The 23,086-nt window shown below is 42.6% G+C and overlaps 4 protein-coding genes across 11 annotated transcripts in view; 1 reads left to right on the top strand and 3 right to left on the bottom strand.

Moving 5' to 3' along the window:
• The window catches only part of LOC124184816 (dynein axonemal heavy chain 1-like), a 67,115-nt gene extending 52,742 nt beyond the window's left edge, over positions 1-14,373 (bottom strand). Inside the window, exons 1-22 of the mRNA XM_046574920.1 lie at positions 14,332-14,373; positions 13,824-14,098; positions 13,422-13,754; positions 13,206-13,335; positions 12,933-13,079; positions 12,468-12,815; positions 12,153-12,368; positions 11,783-12,042; positions 11,188-11,656; positions 10,775-11,099; positions 10,574-10,705; positions 10,195-10,515; positions 9,944-10,121; positions 9,720-9,852; positions 9,083-9,628; positions 8,754-8,980; positions 8,437-8,679; positions 8,211-8,324; positions 7,875-8,130; positions 7,642-7,804; positions 6,738-6,848; positions 3,288-3,379 (exon numbers count right to left, since the gene is read on the bottom strand). Of these exons, the coding sequence (XP_046430876.1) occupies positions 3,288-3,379; positions 6,738-6,848; positions 7,642-7,804; positions 7,875-8,130; positions 8,211-8,324; positions 8,437-8,679; positions 8,754-8,980; positions 9,083-9,628; positions 9,720-9,852; positions 9,944-10,121; positions 10,195-10,515; positions 10,574-10,705; positions 10,775-11,099; positions 11,188-11,656; positions 11,783-12,042; positions 12,153-12,368; positions 12,468-12,815; positions 12,933-13,079; positions 13,206-13,335; positions 13,422-13,754; positions 13,824-14,098; positions 14,332-14,373 (5,061 nt within the window). The remainder of the gene's footprint in view (positions 1-3,287; positions 3,380-6,737; positions 6,849-7,641; positions 7,805-7,874; positions 8,131-8,210; positions 8,325-8,436; positions 8,680-8,753; positions 8,981-9,082; positions 9,629-9,719; positions 9,853-9,943; positions 10,122-10,194; positions 10,516-10,573; positions 10,706-10,774; positions 11,100-11,187; positions 11,657-11,782; positions 12,043-12,152; positions 12,369-12,467; positions 12,816-12,932; positions 13,080-13,205; positions 13,336-13,421; positions 13,755-13,823; positions 14,099-14,331) is intronic.
• A 1,313-nt stretch (positions 14,374-15,686) lies between these two features.
• Positions 15,687-17,171, bottom strand: LOC124184244 (serine--tRNA synthetase-like protein Slimp). Its single transcript, XM_046573755.1, has one exon. The coding sequence runs from the start codon at positions 17,169-17,171 to the stop codon at positions 15,759-15,761; it is 1,413 nt and encodes a 470-aa protein (XP_046429711.1). The 3' UTR covers positions 15,687-15,758.
• A 33-nt stretch (positions 17,172-17,204) lies between these two features.
• Positions 17,205-18,414, bottom strand: LOC124184260 (zinc finger protein 593 homolog). Its single transcript, XM_046573784.1, has 3 exons — positions 17,873-18,414; positions 17,620-17,720; positions 17,205-17,520 (listed from the first exon to the last, which is right to left on the bottom strand). Exons 1-3 carry the CDS (start codon positions 17,960-17,962, stop codon positions 17,256-17,258), a joined length of 456 nt encoding a protein of 151 aa, XP_046429740.1. The 5' UTR covers positions 17,963-18,414; the 3' UTR covers positions 17,205-17,255.
• Positions 18,415-18,623: 209 nt separating this feature from the next.
• Positions 18,624-23,086, top strand: part of LOC124184234 (AT-rich interactive domain-containing protein 2) — a 39,807-nt gene continuing 35,344 nt past the window's right edge. For all 8 annotated transcript variants that reach the window (XM_046573712.1, XM_046573710.1, XM_046573711.1 and 5 more), the window contains exons 1-2: positions 18,624-20,106; positions 21,873-21,966. In XM_046573712.1, the coding sequence (XP_046429668.1) occupies positions 20,015-20,106; positions 21,873-21,966 (186 nt within the window). In that variant the 5' untranslated portion in view covers positions 18,624-20,014. The remainder of the gene's footprint in view (positions 20,107-21,872; positions 21,967-23,086) is intronic.

The raw sequence follows: 23,086 nt of genomic DNA, 5'->3' as shown, positions 1-23,086 counted from the left end.
GAATAATATACATATAAAGCTATTTCTGTATAACGCGCTAATATGCTATACGTATACCTATAGACTTTAAAATACTGATAATATAAATGTATAAACGAATAAATATTTACGATTATGAATTAACATTCGAAACCGCGTCGTACGTTTCCGTTACGGAAATTGGTGTGTAAATTCGCGAGTCGAAAAGCGCGAAATCGGGATAAAAAATACGAAGATAATGGGATGAGAAGACGGTAGAGGTGGTGGGACGGTGAGGAAAGGTGTAAAAAAAAAAAAAAAAAACTTCCGGTCTCGAACAGACTCCAAAAATTTCGCAGCCGCCGCGAATTTCGTTCGCGTCAAGGCTGTAAGTGCCATTATTTTTTCGCAAAAACAAATTCTATGCAGTGAAAAAAAGAAACAACGATTTTTGCCATGTTTTTTAATTTTTTATCGCGGTCACTTCAAGCCTTCTTAAATTCTCCTCCGCAATTCTTTTCCCGTTCCACGCGGATGGGCGAAAACGAGACGTTCGCAATTTTCCAGTACAGGTAAAACGGCCGATCAATCGATCGATCTCCAAAAATAATAATCCCGGGAGTGCCTCTCCAATTATTATAAACCAAAGAGGGATCGGCACCGGCTTCCGAGATTGATCAACGTTCCTCAGCCACCCCTCAGTTCTATGATTTCGACCTTTCACCGAACGGGTATCACGGATCGTTAATCATCCGGAAGGATTAATGTATACTCGGGATGACCGCATCAATTCCAAGCGTCGTTCAGCCTTCAGCTAATAAATCGAACCGTACCCAAGCTATATAAGTATGTATAATCGCACCTGAACAACGATGAGCACATTATTGTAAATCAGCCGCAATGTCAGGGTCAGGATTGGCGGCAACGTCTCGGTATAAATTACGAGGAGTTCTATCGCGAAATGAATTGACGATTAAAAATGTTGATCAGATATTTTTTTACACTGTTAAAAATGATTTCATCGACATCTGATCGTCAATTATTAGGCGCCGGAGTGATTGAACAGGATTGAAAAAAGTAGTTTGCCACAATAGTATGCGTGGTGAATTATGCAAAATGTGCGTAATAATATGTATTTAGTTAACAGGCACCCGCGAATCATAAAAATTTACTTCACTTATCTTTGCAGATTTATCTAGTCTTGTTTCAATTTTCATTTTTTTCTAACCGACAATAGAATTTCGAAGCATAGAAAGAGGACGTGTAAGGTGAAAGGTCAAAATGTGGTAGAAATTTCAATGTGCGGAAAGCAAAAACATGCAGAATCATATTATTTTTACGTAAAAAGATAACAGCTTCTGCGACGAGTCGTAAAATTTTGGAAAAATTCACGTGATTATGAAAACAACTTTTTACACATAACGAACGACGATAATTAAGCAGAAAACATTGTTTTAGGAATTGTCCGCATCGCGTTGCTCCAAGGGGTTGAAATCTTGTGACAAATTTCACGGATCGAATTAATTTCGGAGAGGGATAGAGAAAAAAAATCGTTACAAATCTCGTTAAATCCAGTTATTCTTGTCGCTTATTGTTAGTATAATAGCGCGAAGTGGGTAAACAAGTGTAACCGTCGTGTGGTTGATTGCATCGGGTAAACGGATACGCAGCAGAGTTCTGGGGAACGTCACGAGCCTGATAAACGAGAGTCAGAAATCCGATCCCGAAAACAATATCATGGATCGCACGTATCGTCGCTTCGCTTCTAACCCAATGGGAGCCTTGGTGGTGGGTGATGAAAAAGTCCTTTTTACCTTTTATACGATTTTGAAAGAGAGACAACGGCTGAAAACTTTTTTCCTTGTCTCCCTCGGTTTGAAGTCGCGGATATTAGACACTAACTAGACTGCGAGAAGATACAAGCGTTATATATTTTATGAGGCATTCCGTGCCATTTCAAACTGGGTCTGACGCCAAGGATCACACCTAGATTTTTTTTGGCATGGAATGCTCCATATACATACATTTACCCGATTACATAGAGGCGTAGAACTAATTCAAGTCTCGTTTATTTTTCGGTCGAAAAAATTACTCTCGGGGAAATTTGCGTATACCTATTGAAACCGAACAAGCAATCTTCGCTCATAATTGACCGAATAAAACAGCGCAAGGTTTACTAAGTTTTAGATATTTCTTACACATAATCGCGTTGATTTATCTCTATAATAATTCTGGAGGCACATATTTTTATCCGTTGTATTATTTGGAATGAATAATACGTATCATCCGAGCTTCGTTATTTTATCAGTTCAATTATATTAGCAGGATTTTTGACGGTGGTAAACAACGAAAATCCCATTACGAGATTTTCTTGGAACAAACGCATTAAACGTTATAACTAATCGCTAAATTACGGGTCTTGAATGTGCACCTATAAATAAAGCGATTACCGTATTCAACGGGAGATAATTGAAATGGATACAATAAATACACCGAGCAAAATGCATTGCCTGAAACAAGCGAATGCGTAATTGAAAATTGCTTTAACAAAAAAATACTTTACTCTACTTTACTAGACAAAATTCTTTCTTTTTTTTTTTTTTCTTTTTGATACGAATTAGTCCCGGATAACATCCCCTTTGCCAGAACTGAAAAATCATGGCAGTGCGGTGATTAAAAACTTTCCGAGTTACTTTTCTACATATTACAATTTTACAAACCACCGACGTAATTAGCGCGTAAATTCAAATTTCACTCTTGGTAGGTGGCCTTGGCCGCTCAATTTTGCTTACAATTAGTTTTAGATCGCAATTAAAGGTACGTCACGGATCACGCCCGACATCTTAAACGAAATTTATATAATGACCTCGTTATTCTCTGACGCTTTCGTATTCGTCAAAAGACCATAAGTCTGCACCTGCTGCTGCTGCTGCTGCTGCAGCGCGTAAGCAGTCGTTAAATTAATAAAAACAATCCAGGAATTATTGCTAGTGTAAAAAGAAGATGTTTAAAAAATGAAGGCAAAAAGAAAAAAGAAAAAAGCAAACCACACCCAGATACCATCGCGCACGTTGTATAATTTGCGTACAAAGCTAACTTGCAGCAAAAAAAATCCCCTTGCCCTCAGAGGTCGCTAAGAAAAGTAAAAAAGTAAACTCGAGGAAACGGTATCGGCATGCCGGGAAAAATCTTTCGTAATATGTTTAACACGGAGTGGAAAGCACGATAAGCACCGTCTATAGAAATAGAGCAAATTTTTTTTTTTTCACCCGATTGAACTTGATATTACCCAATCGTTATTACAGTATCCGCCCTTTCACAAACCCTACCTTCGTCTTTCCGGATCCTGTTGGCCCCACCAGCATCAAACCGTGCCTCACAACCGTCGTCTCGTAAAGCTGAATCACCTTTTGTACGTACTCTGCGCAAAAGACACAGGAACGAATTAATACCGAGCTTTTGTTGAATTATAACTTGTAGGTAGGTACCTACAGCTCGCAACTTTTTTTATTATTTTATTATAATATTCAATGTTTTTTTGTTTCCGTTTTTTCTTTATCGGGATCACTCAATTAACGGGTTATTTACACCACGAGCGTAAAAATGGATGGAAGACGATGGCCAACTGATAGTTCGTTAAACTGCCAGGAATTCAGGGACAAGTGAATGGAAAAAGGTCTGGATAATTTTTATCCCCGTGTCTCTAGAAAAAGTGGGGGGGGGGGGGGGGGGTATTTTTTCGAGTTTCCGTATCGATTTCATTGTCATTGTCGCGGGTAATGGAAGGCAAGAGCAACGCTGAATATTTGATCAGAATTTTTCTCTGACGTGCGTTTGTGCATGGAACGAGGTCAAGCCGTGATTGATGCCCGGAACTGCGGATGGGGTAGAACCACCCTCTCCTCTTGTTGCGAGCTCTGATACATACCCGAGTTACATGCACGATCCGTTGTCGTGGCGGAATTTACGATGCAGAATAAAGATTGAACGCGAATTAATAAGTTATACGGGAGGAAAGTGACGCGTAATTAGAGATAAATGGTGTTCATTGAATCTACTTCACTGGGGTGCGAAAAGACATCGCATTTCTTAAGTGAAAATGATACTGAATCAATACGGTAAACGTGCTGGGTAAATTTTGAAGTGGAATTAAACTCTTGACCCTTTGAATCACACATTATTGTGCCGAGTCAACTTTCGTGACAAGATAGTATTCTGTGATTTTTGGAGCCGCTGATTACGATGATCTGAAATCAAATTTTGTAAATTCAAAATGGTGGAGCCAATGTGGTGGATGAAAATTTCAAATTTCCTCAAATAAGGTCAAAAAACTCATGCAGGGGTAATTGGACTCGCCCTACTAAATATTCAAAATCTGATTTCAGATTCATAATCAGTGTCCCCAAAAACACCCGGTCAGATTTTTTCTCCGGATTCGATGGAATTTGAAAATTTCCTCCGGCATATTGGATTCGCCATCTTATATTTTTTAAATCCGATCTCAGATTCGTAATAAGTGAGCCCTAAGACTTTGATTTTATGTAAAACATTTATACGTGTAGAGGGATAACTTTCTTGCAAATGAATTATTCCATCAATCTTCACGGTTTTTATCAATCATTTTATTTCTATCAATAACAATCTACATTACATCGCAATAATTACTCTCGAGTATTGAAAATCTATTAGTTTACTATCAGTAATAATACAAAACCGCAAAGAAATATATTGAAAAATTCGCTATGGATATAAAATAGGTTGTAAGAATACTTACCACTATTAACTAACGAACTGATTAACAAGGGTTAATCTCACATTTGGGTGTGAACAGAAACGCGATAAGTCTGTTCGTGCCGAAGTTTGAGTTGCGAGGGAAATTCGCTGCGGGTAAGTTACACCACGACTTTCTTTAAAATCTTACAAGGCGACTCGAGTCCCGTAATTTGAAGCCCTCGAGTGCTATCTTCTTCCCCGTGGAAAAAGCGCTTCGCCAATTTCGTACGTAATTCATTCAACGTCGCACCCCTGTGAAATTGTTCCCGATCCCTGCACTCCTCGCGGCTTTTAAGACGAGATTTATGTTATACCCTCACGTCACAGGTTGGCGGTGAAAAAAGGTAAAAGAAACAATACCGCCGGTACAAACGTTTCGAAGAAATTTATCATCTTCGCGATAGAAGTTGCCGGCTTTTAAATTTTTTATACCTTTTTAGTCGTGTCTTTTTCTCGTCTTTCGCGTGGAACGATGTGAATACGATTTTCACAAAAACCGACAAAATGAGGAAAATTTTACATGCGGCGGTTATGTTGGTTGCAAGCTATCCAAAAAAAAATTGTCTTTAAATAAATCTATTAATATTTTTATGCCTGAAGCCCAGATTCATGGATCATCAAGCGCATTATTACTGATATAGTCGATAATTTTATTTCCGTTTCATGTTCGATAATAATCCTTCAAATAAGAGTGAGTGTAACTCAGCTATTACTGTCTTCTTTTAAACAGACGGTGTTGGGAAAAAATTAATTATAAACTGCAAACGATATTTTAGCTATAATAATATAATTTTTTTAAATTTCTTTAGAAGATAATTATTCATCGGAAAATAGACGGTTTATCCGCAAAGTGAAAATATTCCTGTTTCAGCTATAATTTTTCAAGTAAAATTAGTACCCTGTTCGAAGTTTATTTCAAGCGGAAAAATTGCCGTGCAGAATTGTCTACTCACATTACGCGTAATTTAGACATGCTTCTTTACGAGTGACGCTTTAATTTAAACTGGTAATAAAATCGGTTTTTGCCAACTGTACATATACTCTGGGGTATGGAGTGAGCTTGACCTCTCGTTTGATGTGGCGATTGAACAAAGAGCTCTCAAGACTTTCGGGTTCAGAAAGCGAGACGCTTTGTCCGCCGTTTTCATCCACACTCCATAAAACTCTCCCATCCCTTCGTACCCCTGAAGCTTCGCGTAATGAAATGGCGAATAAAATGGGTGCTGATAAAGTTCAAAACCACGATAATTCTTACCTCGTAAGGTTAAAAATTTAGCGAATTTCGCTTATCTGACAACGTTCGTATAAATCACCGCTTCGTATCTAACCAAAGCGTTTGATAAATGTTCAAAACGTGGAGCGACGAGCATGAATACGTGGAGAATTTCGCGAGGAACATTAGAGTTTTTATAAACGATCTCTCGAGAGGCTGTGAAACTAATTTGGTATTACGAATAAATAATTAACATTTTCATTTAACACGTCTGCACAAATCATGGACTGACGTAGGTATATCAAAGAATATCTCCTGTACATAAAGCGCGCCTAATCGGATATCAGGAATTTTTAGTCTTTCAAACGAACCACAATTTTGCGGTTATTTTACAACGGTTTTCAACAAATTTATTCTCAAAGCTGTTTACCCGCGTTATTGCTTCTCTTGGACTTGTGTCTGGGTAATACTCGAGTAATCGCCGCAAAGAACCGCCCGGGGCCAATGCAGACGTGGAGGTAAATTAAAACAACCCGACACTATCCCGTCCAATTAAAATTCCGTTTATCCGGAATGCAGAAGCCCCGATTTTGCGGGGACTAATAAATTTTGTGCAAAATGCGGCCAGAGAAATGATCTCTGGCTTTTGTGTCTCGCTAAAATTAAGCAGTGATTAAATTTTTGAAGTCGGTGTTTCAAGGTAACAGGGAGAGTTGTTGTCGAAGAATAATCATTTCTATGTAAAAAAAAAAAATGTGTAATTGAAGGAAATTAAAATTGGGTCAACACGCACCGTCGACGTCCTGTAGCCCTTTACTCTTGACCGACTTCCGAATGCTTGCCTCCAGGATTCCGTAGTCCACGGCCTGCTCGGTCATCTTCGGGAAAAGATCCGAAACGATACCTTGTTTCGATAGGAAAAATAGAAATGTGGTGAAAAATGCCGCATAATTGAAATACTCGTTCTAGTCCAAATGCGAAGTGTTCTAATAACGAATCACCGAATCTATTGTTCGAATACGGATCTGTTTGTTGGAAACAAAAAAGAAAAACAGCGTTCGAGTGGCCAAGAATAGTCGAAAAAAGTGAAGTAATTTGCACGCGGTCAGTTCACCGGGAGCGCCTTTAATTGATGGCTCCCACTTGTTCGGCTGTATCTTGTAACATGATAAATAAATCTGTTCTGGCGCCAGTCTGCGTGTAATCATGCAAAATTAGTTCGGCCACTGCCGCTAATATACAACGTCTACTTAGACGCGGGTTATATTAATGTGCCCATCTGACGATATATTTGGCTCAGTGCCACTCGGTATGCTTTTCTTATTTCTACAAAGTGGGGATGAATGAACGGATCGAGTAACACAATTTTGAGGCGGACCAGATTACGACTCTCATTAGTGCTTCTTACTTTTTGGCATGCCCATGCAGTTGGGTTCAAGCTACCGCTTATGCAAGCTCACCGAACCGACTGAACAATGCTGGTGATTCAGTTTTCGCAAGACGCAATACAGTCCCTCCCTGTTTCCTTTCACATATTCTCTAAATTGCGAAGGTAATGTCGCGGTGGCTCGATGTCACGTCGCCGTGTAATATTAGGTGGTGAATTGGAACTTGGTTACGCGTGAAACGCGTCAGCGGAGCAATCACATTATATCGTACTTGCCATGGCGTAGAGGAGACGCGATCAAGTTTCTTACCGTTGAACAGCTTCAAGTCATCCTTGAGAAACTTCGGCACGTTCACATCCCGCAGCGCGCGTAAACAGATCTGCGCTTCAGTCATGTCGCGTTGCTCGCGTCTCAGATTCCCAGCGACTGCTATCACCGTCTTTACCGCTCGCATGCCGAAGTCATAATGATCCTAATAATTCACAAAATAACGGATTTTCCACGGTAAATGACGAAAAATTTACGAGAACGCCCAAGCGCACCTGAACGCTAAGCTGTTCCGAGCTCAGTTTGAACGTTGACGTTATTTTTCCAGCCAGCTGCTTAGCGTTCGAGAATCCAAAGGAGAACAGAGATATCTCGGCAATCAGCGTGTAATTCGGTACCATCATAGCTACCGGACGGAACAACGCTTTCAAATTATCCGGAAGTTCCGTACGACCGGCGTATCCTGGATTCATAGTGATAAAAACCGCGCAGGACGGCCTCAGCAGAAGGTCAACTCCTTCGAAGATGAATCTGAAAATGACGCGACACAGTCATGGTTGAATAAATTTTGAAAAAATTTGGTGAAAATTTGATTCCAGATTATATTATACCTGCTTGCTGAAATCTGCTGAGCCTTTTGTATGGTCAATATTTGCTGTGCGATAACGGAAAGTACTTCGATGTCGATTCGATTGAACTCGTCAAAGCAAGCCCAAGCACCCGAACTGAAACGCGGTGGGTATAATATAGCATTACATCAAGTAATACTCAATGACAGTTAGTATTCGTAATGGTATTAAAAAAAAAAAATAACCTTTCCAACAGTGAAGACGATACCTGGCCAATCCTTTGAAGAACTTCCCCATGGACATGAAGTCAAGTTGATCGGAGCAGTTGAAAACCACGCACTGTATCGCGAAAGCCTTCGCAAGGTCTTTCGTTGTCTCAGTTTTGCCGGTCCCAGCGGGTCCGGCTGGTGCCCCACCAAATTTCAAATGCAGTGCACCGGTCAGGGTGAGATAGCAACGATCCGTCAACGGCGTGATGACCAGTCGCCCGTTGTTACCGAGGTACTCGTACCTGCCGAAACGGTATCCGTTACGCGGTGTGACAGGGACTGACCCCGATCCAGGTGTAAATAACGTTGAACGAACCCGTAAGGAAATTCAGCATTGACAGCTCGGACCTTGAGGTCCTCGTCGTCGACCCAGTAATAACGAAGCTGCGATATCCAGTCGAAGTCGTTAGCGTTCGTGATATTTTCAAGGACCAATTTTGCCAGGACATCCCTGGCGTGAACTTCAATCACAATAACCGCCTCAAGTATCATCCTCTGGATCTCGGTCTGATTACCTCGCACCAAGTCGCGGAGGTCATCGAGCTTTGTACGGAAGGTGAATGATACTTTATCTTGGTTTCACTTAATTTTCGAACGCTTGGATTGATACGTGAAAAGCCATTGATCTTGTCACACGCCACGTACCTGTTTCAGCATTTGGTGGTAATAATTCTTGAGGGTCTGAGTCCTTATTCCCTCCTCGACGTGCGCTGTCCAGGATGTCTGTCCTCCGCAGAGGACAATTTGACCCGGCCACATGTAGACCCATTCCTTCCTCGGCTTGGACTCAACCTGTTCAAGAGCGTCGCCGATTATGCACCTCAAGGTGTCCCTCATGGCCTCCTCAACTTGCCCGAGCCAATCCTCGACGTTACCGGTGGGAAGAATCGCCGGTTGGAAAGTGACCTCCTCGTTTTCGGCGGAGTACATGTTCGTAATTGTTAGATCGCTCTCGAACTTCAGCTTGTGAATATTTTCGAAGCATTTTTTCAGGTGGGGTTGAACGGCGTGTACGTTTTTGGATTGCGCGATTATCTCGAGAAGCTCGTCATCGCTGAGGAAGAAGAACCTTGGGAAGAGCATGCGCTTCGTCTCGAGGTAGTCCGACAGACCCTTCTGCACGACGTTCAAAAGACTCATACACTCCTTAAGACTCTCCAGAAGATTTGGATCCGGACAAATTTCTATGATCTGAACAGTGATATTAGAGAAGTGATCACTGCCCGAGGCGGAACAAGTTTTTCTTCGATTTGCTCGATAAAGGTGAGTAAGTTACACGCACCGTCGGACAAGCGTGAGCCGCCTTCATTATCCGTTTCCAATTTCTCTCCATGACGTTGTATTTTTTTGACTCGACAGGCAGCTGACGGCTGATATCTTCCGACGTGAATATTGGTTCAAGGTACAGCCATGCTCTACAGGGCGAATATGTAACAGGGAAAATTGGCAACGGGGCTCTTGGATATCACGATGTAAAAATTCATCAAAGGATGACGATGTTCTCACCTTTGCACCTCCAGCCAGGCGACGGAAACGTCCTGGATTAACTTGAGCTTGTTGTCCCAGTCGGCAATCCTTTCTTCGAAGGCAGTCTTGAAGGGACTGAAGCTGATTTGCTGCGTCGTCTGAACATGGTCATCCAGCATCATGATTATCTCGTCAGCGATTTTCAATACACCGGTATCTGCGGCAAATTACACGGCGCGAGTAACAGTCGTGATCGATCGTCGATCCTCACGGGAATCGATCAATATTACCCGCAGTCTTGTGGGGGATGAACTCGAGCACAACGTTTTGCCACTCCGCGAGCATTTTGTCGAGAGATTCCTCGATCGAGTGTTCCTTCGCGGCACCCTCCGCGACTTTCTTCACCGTCTCCTCGAAATCCGTCAAGCCGAGTACGATGCAATTCTTTAATGTCAAGGTCGGAGTCAGAGATATTTGAATCCCCGTTTGGTCGCTCAATTCCACAAAGTGCCGCGGCTGCATTCCGGGATTGCGCAAAGCTTGTATCAGGCCAATGAAAGGTCGGAAAACGTCGATTTGTTCCCTGATTTCACTCGCCATATACTGGATTTCTGCAAACGAGGGTTGAGGAAGTTTTCGTCCACTGATCATTAATGGCAGGATACTTACCGGGCTGCTCGTTGAATATCTTCATGCAGCGCGTCATACTCTTGAACATGTCGGCGACCATCGCCTCGATCTGAGACCCATCGATGGTCACCAGAGGATTTTCCATCCATATTTCGTACCACTTCAGCCAGTCTGTGTAAAATTGAACAACTTCGGTTAGCTCGACGGTGTTCGAGTGTGTAACTTTGGCTCATTACTCGCCGGAAGCGGTTATCCATAGGGTCTTGTAAGGGTCAAACTCCGTAATCAGTTTACTGAGGTGTTCGTAGGGCGTTACTGGAATCCCGAAAAGCTTCTGCCTCTCGTTGAGTAACAGACCCTGCTCCTGGCACTCCTTAATGATCTTCCAAACCCTCTTGACGTCGATCGCCATCTCGTGGGTCTTGTTAATGTCACGCTGCAAAGCTATATTTGTCACGTTTCCCATCAGCCCGTCTATTCTCTCCAAAAGATTAGCCTCGTCCGTTAATTGAACTTTGTAAAACCTTTCCTGCGCTTCGAGAAGAAAGTCTAGGGTCTCGTCCACCTGGCCAAAACCCAAAACTCATCAATACTGCGCTCCTCGATTCACGTCAGTGATATATTCACTTTAAGAAATCGAGAAATGGAAATACCTGTATCTGAATTTGAAGCGGGAATCCAATAGCCTCGTATTTCAAAGCGAATTCCTCGTCTGACAAATTCCACCAGAACTGATCGAGTACGTCGTATTCAAGTTTCAGTTTCTGGACAGTGTCGTCCAAACCTTTGACGGTTAGCGGTATCGTTTCCATCCATTCCCGCATTTCGAATACCCGCTCTATGTTGAACGGCTCATCTTTCAATTTCTTCTGAATGTTTTTGTACTCGCTTAATATTTCATCGATTTGAAAATGAAGTCGCGCTGTGAACATGTTGAGCAGCCTTGTGGCTAGGTCCAGTCGCTTGTCTATCAAGAACGACTTCAGAGGTCGAACGTTCACGTTGAACGGACCGATCCAAATATTGGACGGCAAGGTCTTCTCGAGACTATGCTTCATACGGAAATGGAAGGATATTTCATCCTTGAACTCGATTACGGGGCGGTTCTCTTCATTAAAATTCCTTGAAATGAAAAAATTTTCTATCATACTTGTTGATTCAAAGCTTGGGATTATTCCTGACAGTGTTACGATGTAACGAGCAAAGAAATATCAAGCTATTCGAAGAACATATCGTCTTCAAGCTCACTTGATGTACTGCGTTACCGGCAACATATAAAATTCGAGATATTTCTGGAATTCCTTGGCGTAAGCTTTCAGCGGTATTAATGCTTTCGAATAAATGAGATTCAGACGATCGCGAACATCGCAAACAGGCTTTTCCAATAACCCAACAGAACACAGAAGCAAATCGGCAGGAAACTTCAGATGCCGCAATAGAAACGGATGGACCTGTCTAATCTGATGACACATGGTAAGCGCGTTGTCGAATAGATGTATAATCGTCTTCTGAAATAAATTTAGTCTACGTTACGTTCGAAGGATCTTGTCTTTGCTACGGTAGTTGGCACATCGCATGGAAAAAAATCTCTTTCCGATAATGTTGATGCAAAACGAACCCGAAACTGGTCCAAATTAGTAGAGTAGACCGCACCACTTTCATCCATACGAAGCTCAATGTTGAATATCGGATAATTGCTGGGTTTGAATTGCGTTATCACCAAGTTATCGCCCCAGACAAAATCATCGCATACGTCGAGAGTACAAAGTGCCGGAGTTTCCAGCATGTAGAGGTAAAGAGACATCGAATTTTCTACCAGGTTTCGCAGACCATTCTGTGAAAATCAAACCATGTCATATAGTAGTATCGTTGCTTCTCACGAAATACAGGATCAAGAAATTTACAACCATGGGTATAAAAATCGGAGAATGACCTGCATACGAAGCATTGTCAAGGTCATGAACCTTTTCAGCTTCATAACGTCGTAAACGTCATGGTCCTTCTGCTCAAGGTTGAACCAACCTTTGCCGATGTCTCTGAGACACATTCTAACCGATTGTGTTATTTTTTCCAACCATGGCTCTTTGAGGTCTTTGATTACCGTAACCATGGTCTGCGTTTGCAGCTGTTCGAATTCTACGAGGGTCATGGACTTGCCGTAATTTGATATGAAGAGGGATCCCGCCCCGGCCTTCATTGACTCGAAAACTATGCAAGACATGGCTTCATGTATCTCTGGACGTACGTAGAGAACGACCCAGTGGAAAAACTCCTTCGTTTTCTGTAAGTGACAAGTCATTGTTCTCATAATATACGACATCCCGTCCGGGTCAAAGGGTTGATCGATAAAGTTAAGCCGCTTTCAGGGCACCTCGAAGTTTTTCATGCCCGTTGAGACCCTTCCAGTTGCTGAAACCGCGTGTTCATCTTCCTGCAATGCCGTCTGCGTGATAAATGTGAACAGCTTCGGATGACAGTCGATCATTTGCCTCCACTTTAAGTCGCACATCGTTCGTTTGTAGTCAAGAGTTATTTCGCTCATTACCTTGAAAAGACACGTACAGTGAACCGAAATAATTCTTTCAGAATCCCAGGGCATGACGCTACCAACTCTTAGGCGAGAGCAAAGAATGCTTGGTGATAAACGAAAGAGGAAAAAAGTCGAACTCACGTTCGTTAAATTCTTGCTGGCGTATTTCTGCTTGCCATGTCCGAGTGTCTTAGCTGTCGCCTCGTAGAACTCTTTTTCCGGGTAAGGTGGAATGCCCTCGAGGTGCATGCAGTCGACGTAAAAATTGTACCTTATCATCAAGGGATGAGGGGTCAGTGACCGACTGATTATAAAACAGAAACCGCGTTGCGGGACGGTTGAATTATTGAATCGAACCTGATACAAGCCTCCGCTTTTCGCCTGGCTGCCAACGCATTTCCGATTCTTCTCGCTGAGGTCCTCGAGTCTTCCGCATAAAAGCGTATGTAAATTCTAGGGATGACGAAGGTTCTTTTGTAGCCGTCCAAAGTGAAGACCGACCACAATTTTCTCCGTGGGTCGTAATCGGTGATTGCCGCGTTACACCATTCGTATAAATTGTCCAAAGCATCCTCGTCGTTGGCGTCGGAAGAAATTCTCAGCTTTTCCGGTCTCTCGACGAATACCTCGGCAGGAATGGGATGCCGGATCCCGTCGATCGCGTTAAGGTTCACCCAGTCGTCTGTCGTTCTGTGAAATGAATCGTTCCAAGCTTTGCCCGATATTTGTGAAATTTTTACAAATAAGCGTCGTCCAAACCTGCAGTCGAATTCTTCGTCGTCGAAGAATTTGAGCGGCAGATAATTGACCGTGGGGTACAGCCCGTATTTGTCATTTTTTGACGAAAAAGGACGAACCACTTCCGGGGGCAGTAACTCCCGGGGACGAATTTTTTCCTGTCTCAAGGCCATCGGCATCCGCAGATTTCTATACTGCCGCCTGCGTCGCTCCATTGCAACGTTACGCGGAAGCTGCTTCGGTGCAACGTACTTCTGCATTTGAATCTTTGGCGCGAATGACTCGGCCGGAAACGACTGGTATAGTTGAAAATAAAAAAGCAAGATTAGTGTCGATTTTCTGGAGGTATAGGTGCAAAGTTGCAGCTAACGTTATCGATCCGATAACGTCACGTTTATCAATTAATATTAATGATTTATGTGCAACAGGGTGGTCCTTAAAAAGGTCGTTTTTGAATTTTGACTGGCTTGCCCGGCAATCGGCTCCATTTTATTAAAAAAATGATTCCCTAATTTTTTCAGATTCTTACCTCATCTCTGACCCGTGCCCCTAAAAGGGTGGACTTCCCCATTCAACACTTTCAAAGGCGCATCAAATCTACCGAACGAATTTAGATAAAATTTTGTGTAGGGAGGTTTCTCGGGTCTTTGAGTACGAATCTGAACTGAAAATTTGAAAATTTAAAGTGCCCGATCCAATATAGTGCACCAAAACTCCAAAAGTCACCTGATATTTCCATATTGGATGCACCATTTTGAATTTTCAAATTTTAAGTTCATATCGTAATCAATGACCCAAAGATCCCCTCTCACGCCAAATTTCATCTAAATTCGTTCGGTAGATTCGATATGCCCCAGAAAGGGTTGAATGGGGAAATCCACTCTCTCAGGAGCACAGATTGGAGTTGAGATAAAAATCTGAAAAAAGTAAGTAATTATTTTTGACTGACGTAAAGTCGATTTGGGGAGCGAGCTGGTCGAAATTCGGAAATGACATTTTTTAAGACCACCCTAATGTACAACTAACGATTGATCTGTCCTCCGGAAATGACATCCATCTTTCAGCTGCGCCTAGGCAACGCGGGCGTTCAATTTTTGGAATATTTTTCACAACCGGGACGTGTTGTTCGGTTCTAACTTGCCAGGCAAGTTTAGTTCTGCGCGCTGCTCCCGCGTGAAGTTTCAACCTGGGTTGCACCGGGTGTTCGGTAGTCCCTGAAAATCGGATATTGTGAAATCGATAAGAGAAGTTGGCTGCCCGACTAAGCCATTCAGTCACTACTCGCCTGTGATCACCTCCGAGTAATATCCTCGCTTTGGGAGGACAGGTTTCGATTTATCTCTCGGATCCATTCTTTCCTCGTACAGTTATATTCTCCTGATAAAGTACTGTCTAAATATTAGCAAAAAATTGTTAAATAGTTTAACCTTTTCTTACGGCTATAACTAAGTGCAGCCGACAGATCTGACAGAGTCGTAATAATATACCGATTACAATTGAACGTAGCGTGCCATGTAGCATCGTTTATGGTATATTACAAACATTCTAAAGTAGAAAACTTTCGGGTCGATAAATATCTAAAAATCGTGCTCTTCGAGCTGACAACAACTCGATCGCGAAAATGGTATGAATAAAGTGGAAAGAGATATTATTACTAAACAAAAGTCTATTTATAATTAAAAAATTTAAAGAAATGTTTCTCTACCAGCTCGGATACTTGACGCATTAAAATTCATAAAATTGTTAGAATATACACCAGAGTTCTAGATTTGCCATGATCTCATATTTTCCATCTGAACGTAAAAGGTTGTAACAGTATAAATCAGCCATAAGTAAAATACAAGACGTAGACTACTGAGTTTTGTAGTCATTTGTTGTTTTCTTTGTTTTTTATTTACTATAATACAATTTATACAGAAAATCTCATTTTCAAAGTAAACTCAGTTTGACAAAATTTTATGCAGGCATATATTTTCGCACTTTGTCTGGGACGACAAACTCTTCTGGAGACTCCTCGAGTAGGCATCCCAGAAGTCTTGGTACAGATAGTATAGTTCCAGAAATAATAGAAGGAAAAGTTCTGCCGTAATGGGTTTGACAACTGATTAATAATCGCTTACTAAGATATTCTCCACAGAGAGAAAGGTGGCCAACTTCGATGTAATCGTTCGAATAAGGAGACCACAGCTCAAACGATACTCTCAAACTTTCCCATGGCCTCAAATCTCTGGCTGGTCTAACTACGATTCGGTAATGATTGCAAAGGCTGTTGTATAACAGCTTTGCGGAATCAAGGATCCTCTCAAACTCCTCCGCATATTCGCTGCTCTTCGAGTCTTTGACCATAGCAAAAACTTCTGCCACAGATGACTGACAAACTGTGAACATTCCAGCCTCCCGCAAACGGCTATTAAAAGGTACGTACTGCCTACCGCTGGCAAAATACCTCAGCGGAAAGTATTTCGGATTAATCAACTGCTTGGTATGCATTGCAAGGAAGGAAGGCAGACTGGCACCTCCGATAAGGTGCATGCGATTAACCGAATGTTTTTCGACCTCCTCATTATCTTGAAGGATGAACGAATCTTCGGGGCTCTCATGGTCCAGCCCAGTAGCTTCTACAATTATACTGCGAGCAAAATCCAAACCTGTGACCCGCATCGTGTTATCATGGACAAACTCATCGGCAGCTAATCGAAGTACAGCCAGTTCAAAGAGGGCTGCCTCGTTGTGCAGATAGTAATTCATAGGGCTTGAATACTCCAGCAATCCCAACCTCCTGCCAATATCAATGTGGCTACTCGAGCAACTTGAATTCTCACCGGGATTAAGGTTTCCGTAAGAATACAAAATAACCGGATCAAAAGCTGGCGTGTCTTTGTGCAGAACGTTGGGTAGTTTCAGAATTTTTGGAATCACGGAATCCTCAAGCTCCCACAGGATTTCCCTGACTACTTTCAAATCCTCCCTTAATACTTTGCCCACTGTTTTCAGTCGGGTAATTTCTTCATTGTCTACAGATTCGGCATTACTTGTGTTTAGACCTTTTATCTGACTAGCTGTGTCAATTCTCTTCTGCTCCAATGCATCCCGATTTGAAATGACACTTTTGTACAAATCCCATGAATTTTTCACACTTTCAGCATCGACATCAAGAGCGCGCAATTTCAACTCGTTTTTCAACTTATCCATGTCTGAAAATCGCTCGTCAAAATCGAGATAGGGGGACAGAATCGCAAACGATTCGCTAGCCCTTTTGCCAGATACAAAGAGTGCCGAAACATAAGTGCGCACGTTAAGATTCAGTGACAAGCGCCCCAGAAAGAAGACATGTTTCATGCTCAACAGTCTTGTACCAACATTCGCCATGTTGCAGAAAATGTTAAATTATCTGGACCTATATTTAGTGTAAACCTCTTTATTTAATGTCTACCTATGTTCTACGGTTTTCCCTTATGCCAGAGTGTTATCTTCGGTTCTTGTTATTTTTGTAGCTGGCGCCGCATTGACATCGTCATCGTCGACCTCAATTTTGTCCGCATCTTTCCCCGGCTGTGTCTCGATCTTTCGCTTCCTCGGCAGAACGTAATTTCCTTTACCAGCAGCTCTTTCAGAGTCTTCAATTGTGTACGGCTCCAGTTCTAAAGCCTTGAGTCTGCGCTTGTGAACTTTGGTGGTAAAGTGATCGAGGAGTGCCTTGTTGTCGATAAAGTACCTCCTGCAAAAGAGTAGTAATTAATTTCTACAATACTGAAAATCCTTCGGAAGATGAACCAGGATAGGTTAGATGAGATTATGTCATGTTGAAAATACTAACGCGCAATGTAGGCAGTAGTGCTGAGCCGCACCCGGCTTGTCCAAATCCACTTCCTGGTTCAATAATGCGGGAGCATATTCATCCTTGATGTCCTCGTTGATCTGCAATTCAATCACGAGACATGTGAACCGTTAAATTAAGTGGTAAAAAATCGAAATCCAATCAAGAACGATGATAACAATAACCGGCCACGTGGTGGCGTGAGGCGCGCCGCGTGTATTCAGTTCGCAGAAAAAAAAACATCGAATCTCACCTCGTCAAGATCTTTCGTTCGTCGTTTAGTCCTCCATCCTTTTTTCAGATGTGTATCTCCCTTGTGATATTTTCTACGTTTGTAAGTCATCTTTCCGCTAACGTGTCAATAATTAAATAACGAACACAGAGGTTAACTTTTCTACGAGTGGTAAAAGTCGATCGTCTTGTGTTTGATAAATCGTATCCCGTTGATACATGCTCGAGTTCATCCACGTTGGTCGACAATTGTTGCGATTATTTCTCCGTGCGATTGTAAAAAGCGCTCGCGTTCGAAATGACGAAACAGTGTCGTTCCGTTATATTTTACAGAGAAACTTAACCCTGGGTTCCGGAGCAAGGCGTGGCGGGACGTACGAGAACAAGAACGGAGAAAATGTTCTAGACCGTTCGGTATTTGTGAAGAACGGTAAGAATTACAACGTTAATTAAGTTTTGAATAATAACGGCGTCCCGTAGTGGGATATTAAAGAGGATACGATACGCGTATGTTAACGAATATGGGAAAACATAATATTTCTAAATTTTTGCTACTCGTTTTACGTAAAATGTGTGAAAAAGTCAGTCTACTCGAAAATACCGCTCGTAGTTTGTTTCACAATACCCGCAGGCAGGTATCTGGAATAAAGGAGAGTATCGATAGTTGGCGCAGCGTGGACAAGATGGAGACACAGGGCAATGCCGAACGGTACGCCCCTGGCGGTGAGACGATACGAAATTCAAACATCCGCTACTGGTGGAGAGCCTAAGCCTTACCATCCATCCATCCATTTTGAAAGTAAAAATATTCCATGACCGGGGATTTTGGTAAACGTACGTATCGTATAATCACCAAAGTACGCTGGTACCGTGGCTCGAGGGTGTATAAAATGAGTTAAATACAGGTGAGGGTCTCGCCGGCTACGGTTAGCAAGAGTGCGATTGAACCGTCGATCCTGATCTCGTAGGTGAATTCCGCGAGGCGAATCGAATGGATGCCAGTCGTAAGGGACGCCATTTTGATATACGGTCGGGTACGTCAGGCATCGGAGCCAGAAACGCGGTAAAGAAGGGTTCCCGTGCGCGCGTACATTTTCTGGCATCGCGAGGGGAGTTTTTTCGAGGATTACGCAGAGTTCGGTGCCGCGTACGAGGCGGCGGGACGGTGTACATAGTGCGTTAAGTGACAAGTGACAGGTGAATCGATGATTGCAAGTCCCGTAATCGCGGCTTGCTAGTGGCGTACTGCCAGTGGAGTGTCCGGTCTACGCGAACTCGCGTACGGTACTCGATAACGAGGCACCGACTACGAGGAGCGGAGCTCCCTTGGATCGCCAAGCGTTTTCCCGCTAGAGAGATTGGACTTTCTTGGTTAGCAAGCAGCAAGGGGCATCCTTGCTTGCGCCTCGCCTCGCCTCGCCTCGCCTCGTCTCGCCTCGCCTTGCCTCGCCGTACAGTCGCGTGTGTGGCTTGCGTATATCCCGCATCTCCGAACAGTTGCCACTGTGAGAATCCCGCGTGTGTGTTTTTGTTGCCCCGCGACCGGTTCCCGAGGGCTCGGGAGGACCTATCGCCTATCGTTCTTATTGTTCTTCGATCGGATAACGAGGAAAGAGGACAAATATTCGGCGATACTTGGCAATCTCTCTCTCTCTCTCTCTCTCTCCTCCGCTACTTCTCTCTCTGTCCCTCTGTGTGTCTCTGCATTTGCAACGCGGATTCTTCCCATCTCCTTATTCATACGTGTATACGTATACGTATACGCACTCGGACCTAACTTAACACACGACACGCACACATACATACACACACATATATATATATATACACACATCCCTCCGGCTTTCCCCGGTTCTTTCTCTCTCCGTCTCCCTTTTTCTCGCCCCTCGTCATTCTGTGTTCGCGATTTTAAAAAAGACAACAATATTCGGGTTCTTCCCAACGCCCGTAAAACTACAAGTCCGATGTTTGCCGCCGCGGCTCGAAATCATCTCAGGCCGAGACATCTAGCTGCGACGAGAACGTCGACGAGGGTACACCTGGAAGTAAGGAGAGTAATTGCGTCGGGGGTTATTGCAACCCTGGCGTAAATGCCCCCCCGCGGCACATGTGCTCGCGTAAACCTAGCGCGATCCTTAATTAATACGCCCACGCGCTCCTTAACATGGCCAAATTCCTCAACAAGGACCCTGTCACCTATCAGCGGGAGCGTGACGGGTTCATCAAGGGACTTCATCATTTTCACGAGACTCGCGGGTAAGAATCCACTCGTTCATTCATCGTTCGTTTCCCTCTCGCCTAATTCTCCTCCTCGCTCGTGTATGTCATTCTTGTTTTTCTTTATTATTTATAGTCTGTAGTTAATTATCTTACGCAGTGCCGCTGATTATCTTCTTTAATTGGGCTTCCACTCACCGTTCAACCGAAATCCGTGAAATTTCATTTTATCTACCTGATCAGGCAAGAAACATGTAATACCGTCAGTAGATTCGGTACACCTATAACTGTACGGAATTTTTTTATGGAAGCTTTCTGTTTACAATTCACACGTTATATTGTTAGTTTAATTATCACACCGTGCATTTTTGTTCACTGTGTAGATCTTAGCGTCTTCTTTGACGCGCAAAAAAAAAATACGCAACAATTAATTTCGCGGTAATCTTTCTTTCTATCACATGACAAAGATTGTCCCTCCAGTTCCTTCAACCTCATTGTTGGTAGTATCCTCCAACACATCCTCGGAGTTTATCAAAAAGAAATTCCTTCAATTCACTTGTAATTAACGTTTATGTATGAAAGTACTTTATTCATCACCTCTTATCATTCATCGTCGTAAATCTCAAGTAAAATATCTCATACCATATTCGGTTGCATTTATCCTAACCGCAGTTGTACTATATGGTTATATAAGTAGTACTATGGTTGTTTAAGATAAGTAACGAGGTTGTTCGGTTCCAAATGCCTTCTAACGACGAGGGACTCAATTTACACGAATTGAGCTGTTTCGTTTATATTTTCATTGAATAATTACCGTAATCAGCCAAGTTACCTAGGATTCTGCATTTCTTAGTTTAATTCTTATTTGCTTACAGTCATAAAATACAACCCATTCATTATCTGATATTCAACATCAGCCGTCCACTCTTCTTGAATCTCCACTCGCAACAAGTGCAGACCACAAATCGATCCTCTTCCCCCAAATGGATCAATTTTTCCTTTCATTACCGTTATTCGTATAATATATGATCTATCCACACCTTAGGCCTAAGCCTCACACCGAGTGAAGTCTGTTTCTTGAATCGAAAACGCTTGTTGGGTTCTTTCTCATTTTTTTTTTCTAGGAATTACTTTCGCAAATAAAGAAGAACACCGAGGGAAGTGAAAAAGAGCAGACTTGCTGCCTATACCGTCTCACGCGTCTCACTGATGTAATCGTACTCGGGATTTTTTCTGGCAACTTGCTGCTAATTTCGTTGCCGCGTGATCCTTGACATTCGCATTATTATACGTATCGGTAAAGTCCGCGAATCTATCCGGAACAACCCGCGTGTGTGATGTTGCGTTTAATTTTTAGCGAGTAATCGTTCTCTCCATGATTATTAACGTAAGTTTCATTTCTATGCCGTTCCTCGCACAGAGTACAGCAGCACATGTTTAACGTAATGTACGTATCTACGTAGGTGCGTACATACGCATGTAGCTTGTGCCCACTGCCCACATGTATCACAAACATCGTACAATACATGACGCGGTGTCGCACAAAGTCTCGTCATCACCGACGGGAGCAGCGAACGCGGTTGGAATACAAATAAGGAGGTTTTTTTTTTCTTTCTCTCCTCTCTTTTCTCTACCTATAAATTGACATAGTTTGTCATGTCGTGCAGGTGAAATCGGTTGCAACGCTATCCGTAAATTTGCACGTTAATTATTCCCGAAGCTCGCAACAGTGGAATCACCTTTCCAAATTCGTTGCTCAAAAAAGATGGCTACAGTTTTCTCACCGATTTTATTATACATTTCAGAACACCCTTCAGGAGGCCACCGAAAATCAGCGGGAACGAGATAGACTTGTACTTGTTATACGTGCTGGTTACCGCCCACGGAGGATGGATCAAGGTCAGTTGAATAACTCTTCAGCCTCTCTAACCACTTGAAACACTTTTCATACGAATAACGAATTTTCGAGTGTAGGCATAAATTGCACAGTCGGAAAATTATAGCTCTAACACTGCAGGCTCCTCAAAAATTGAGTAACGGTATGAGAAACACCGTGAGAAAAGTTTTACTACCAATTGGAACTTGTGACGTGAGAACAGCGAAAAATTTGCTGTAGTTAAATTTTAGTTTTCGACGCTTTTGAACTCGCACGTGTGCGCAATTTCCGGCGAAAACGGTCCGTTCGATGTTGGTTGGACAAAATTGCAGGCAGTACGGTATAAGCTGTAAGAGAAGAAGCGAGTGCTCGCTTTGACGACCGCGCGAATGATGAAGGAGGCGTCTTAAGACCCTCGAGAATCTTGAACAGAGTACTTTTTCTCTTTCCGCACCTTCCGCGCTTTTTCTTTTCTTCGTATTACCATTTTTTTTTTGCCGTCTTCCCATTCTCTTCTGCAATCTGCTGCCTGCGAGGAGTCAAACTTTCACGTCAAGCATTAGGTACACGTTTGTTATACGTATATTTACAACCCGCGCTCTCGGGAATACAGAATAATTAATTCATCGTTGACGTAGGCGCAGTGTGAAAAGTAAATATCAAATAACAAAAAACGTGTGCATAAATGTTGTGGATCGAAATAAATATCGCGTCAACTACTCTGCGGTATAACGATGACGCTGATAATGAAGTCCGTTCAAGGTTCTCTCTCGGTTTCAAATGTGTGAAATGATAATGAGGAATGTGAGGTTTTCAACTTGCAACAATAATGTGACAAGCGGGGCTTTCGTCGGTCCATTCATTGACCGCGCAGTGGAGATAAAACCTCGTAAAGCGGGAGAAAAGTAAAGTATACAAACAAACGTGCAGATGATGCGCGCCTGAAAACGATGCCGGGGTAATTGCTCCGAATTTAAAACGAACAAACCGACGATAATCCTCAATGCCGTAATAACGAAAACGGCTATAAATTATTGGAAAATTGTTTTTCCAATTATCGTAATTACGAGAAGCAAATGACTGTTACGTTATGTTAGAATTATTATACGCTCGGAAACACTTTCTTCCCGAGTCGAGCATGCG

The sequence above is a fragment of the Neodiprion fabricii genome, chromosome 6, assembly GCF_021155785.1.
Source record: "Neodiprion fabricii isolate iyNeoFabr1 chromosome 6, iyNeoFabr1.1, whole genome shotgun sequence".
Lineage (NCBI taxonomy): Eukaryota > Metazoa > Arthropoda > Insecta > Hymenoptera > Diprionidae > Neodiprion > Neodiprion fabricii.
The sequence above is the reverse complement of the archived record's forward strand: the minus strand, read 5'-3'. Positions and strand labels throughout refer to the sequence as shown.

Coding starts and splice junctions, on each gene's coding strand:
- LOC124184260 (XM_046573784.1), bottom strand. CDS start 17,962: ATGACTTACAAACGTAGAAAATATCACAAGGGAGATACACATCTGAAA. Junction 17,721..17,872: donor GAACGAAAGATCTTGACGAG/GTGAGATTCGAT, acceptor ATTGAATTGCAG/ATCAACGAGGACATCAAGGA. Junction 17,521..17,619: donor CACTACTGCCTACATTGCGC/GTTAGTATTTTC, acceptor ACTCTTTTGCAG/GAGGTACTTTATCGACAACA.
- LOC124184244 (XM_046573755.1), bottom strand. CDS start 17,171: ATGGCGAATGTTGGTACAAGACTGTTGAGCATGAAACATGTCTTCTTT.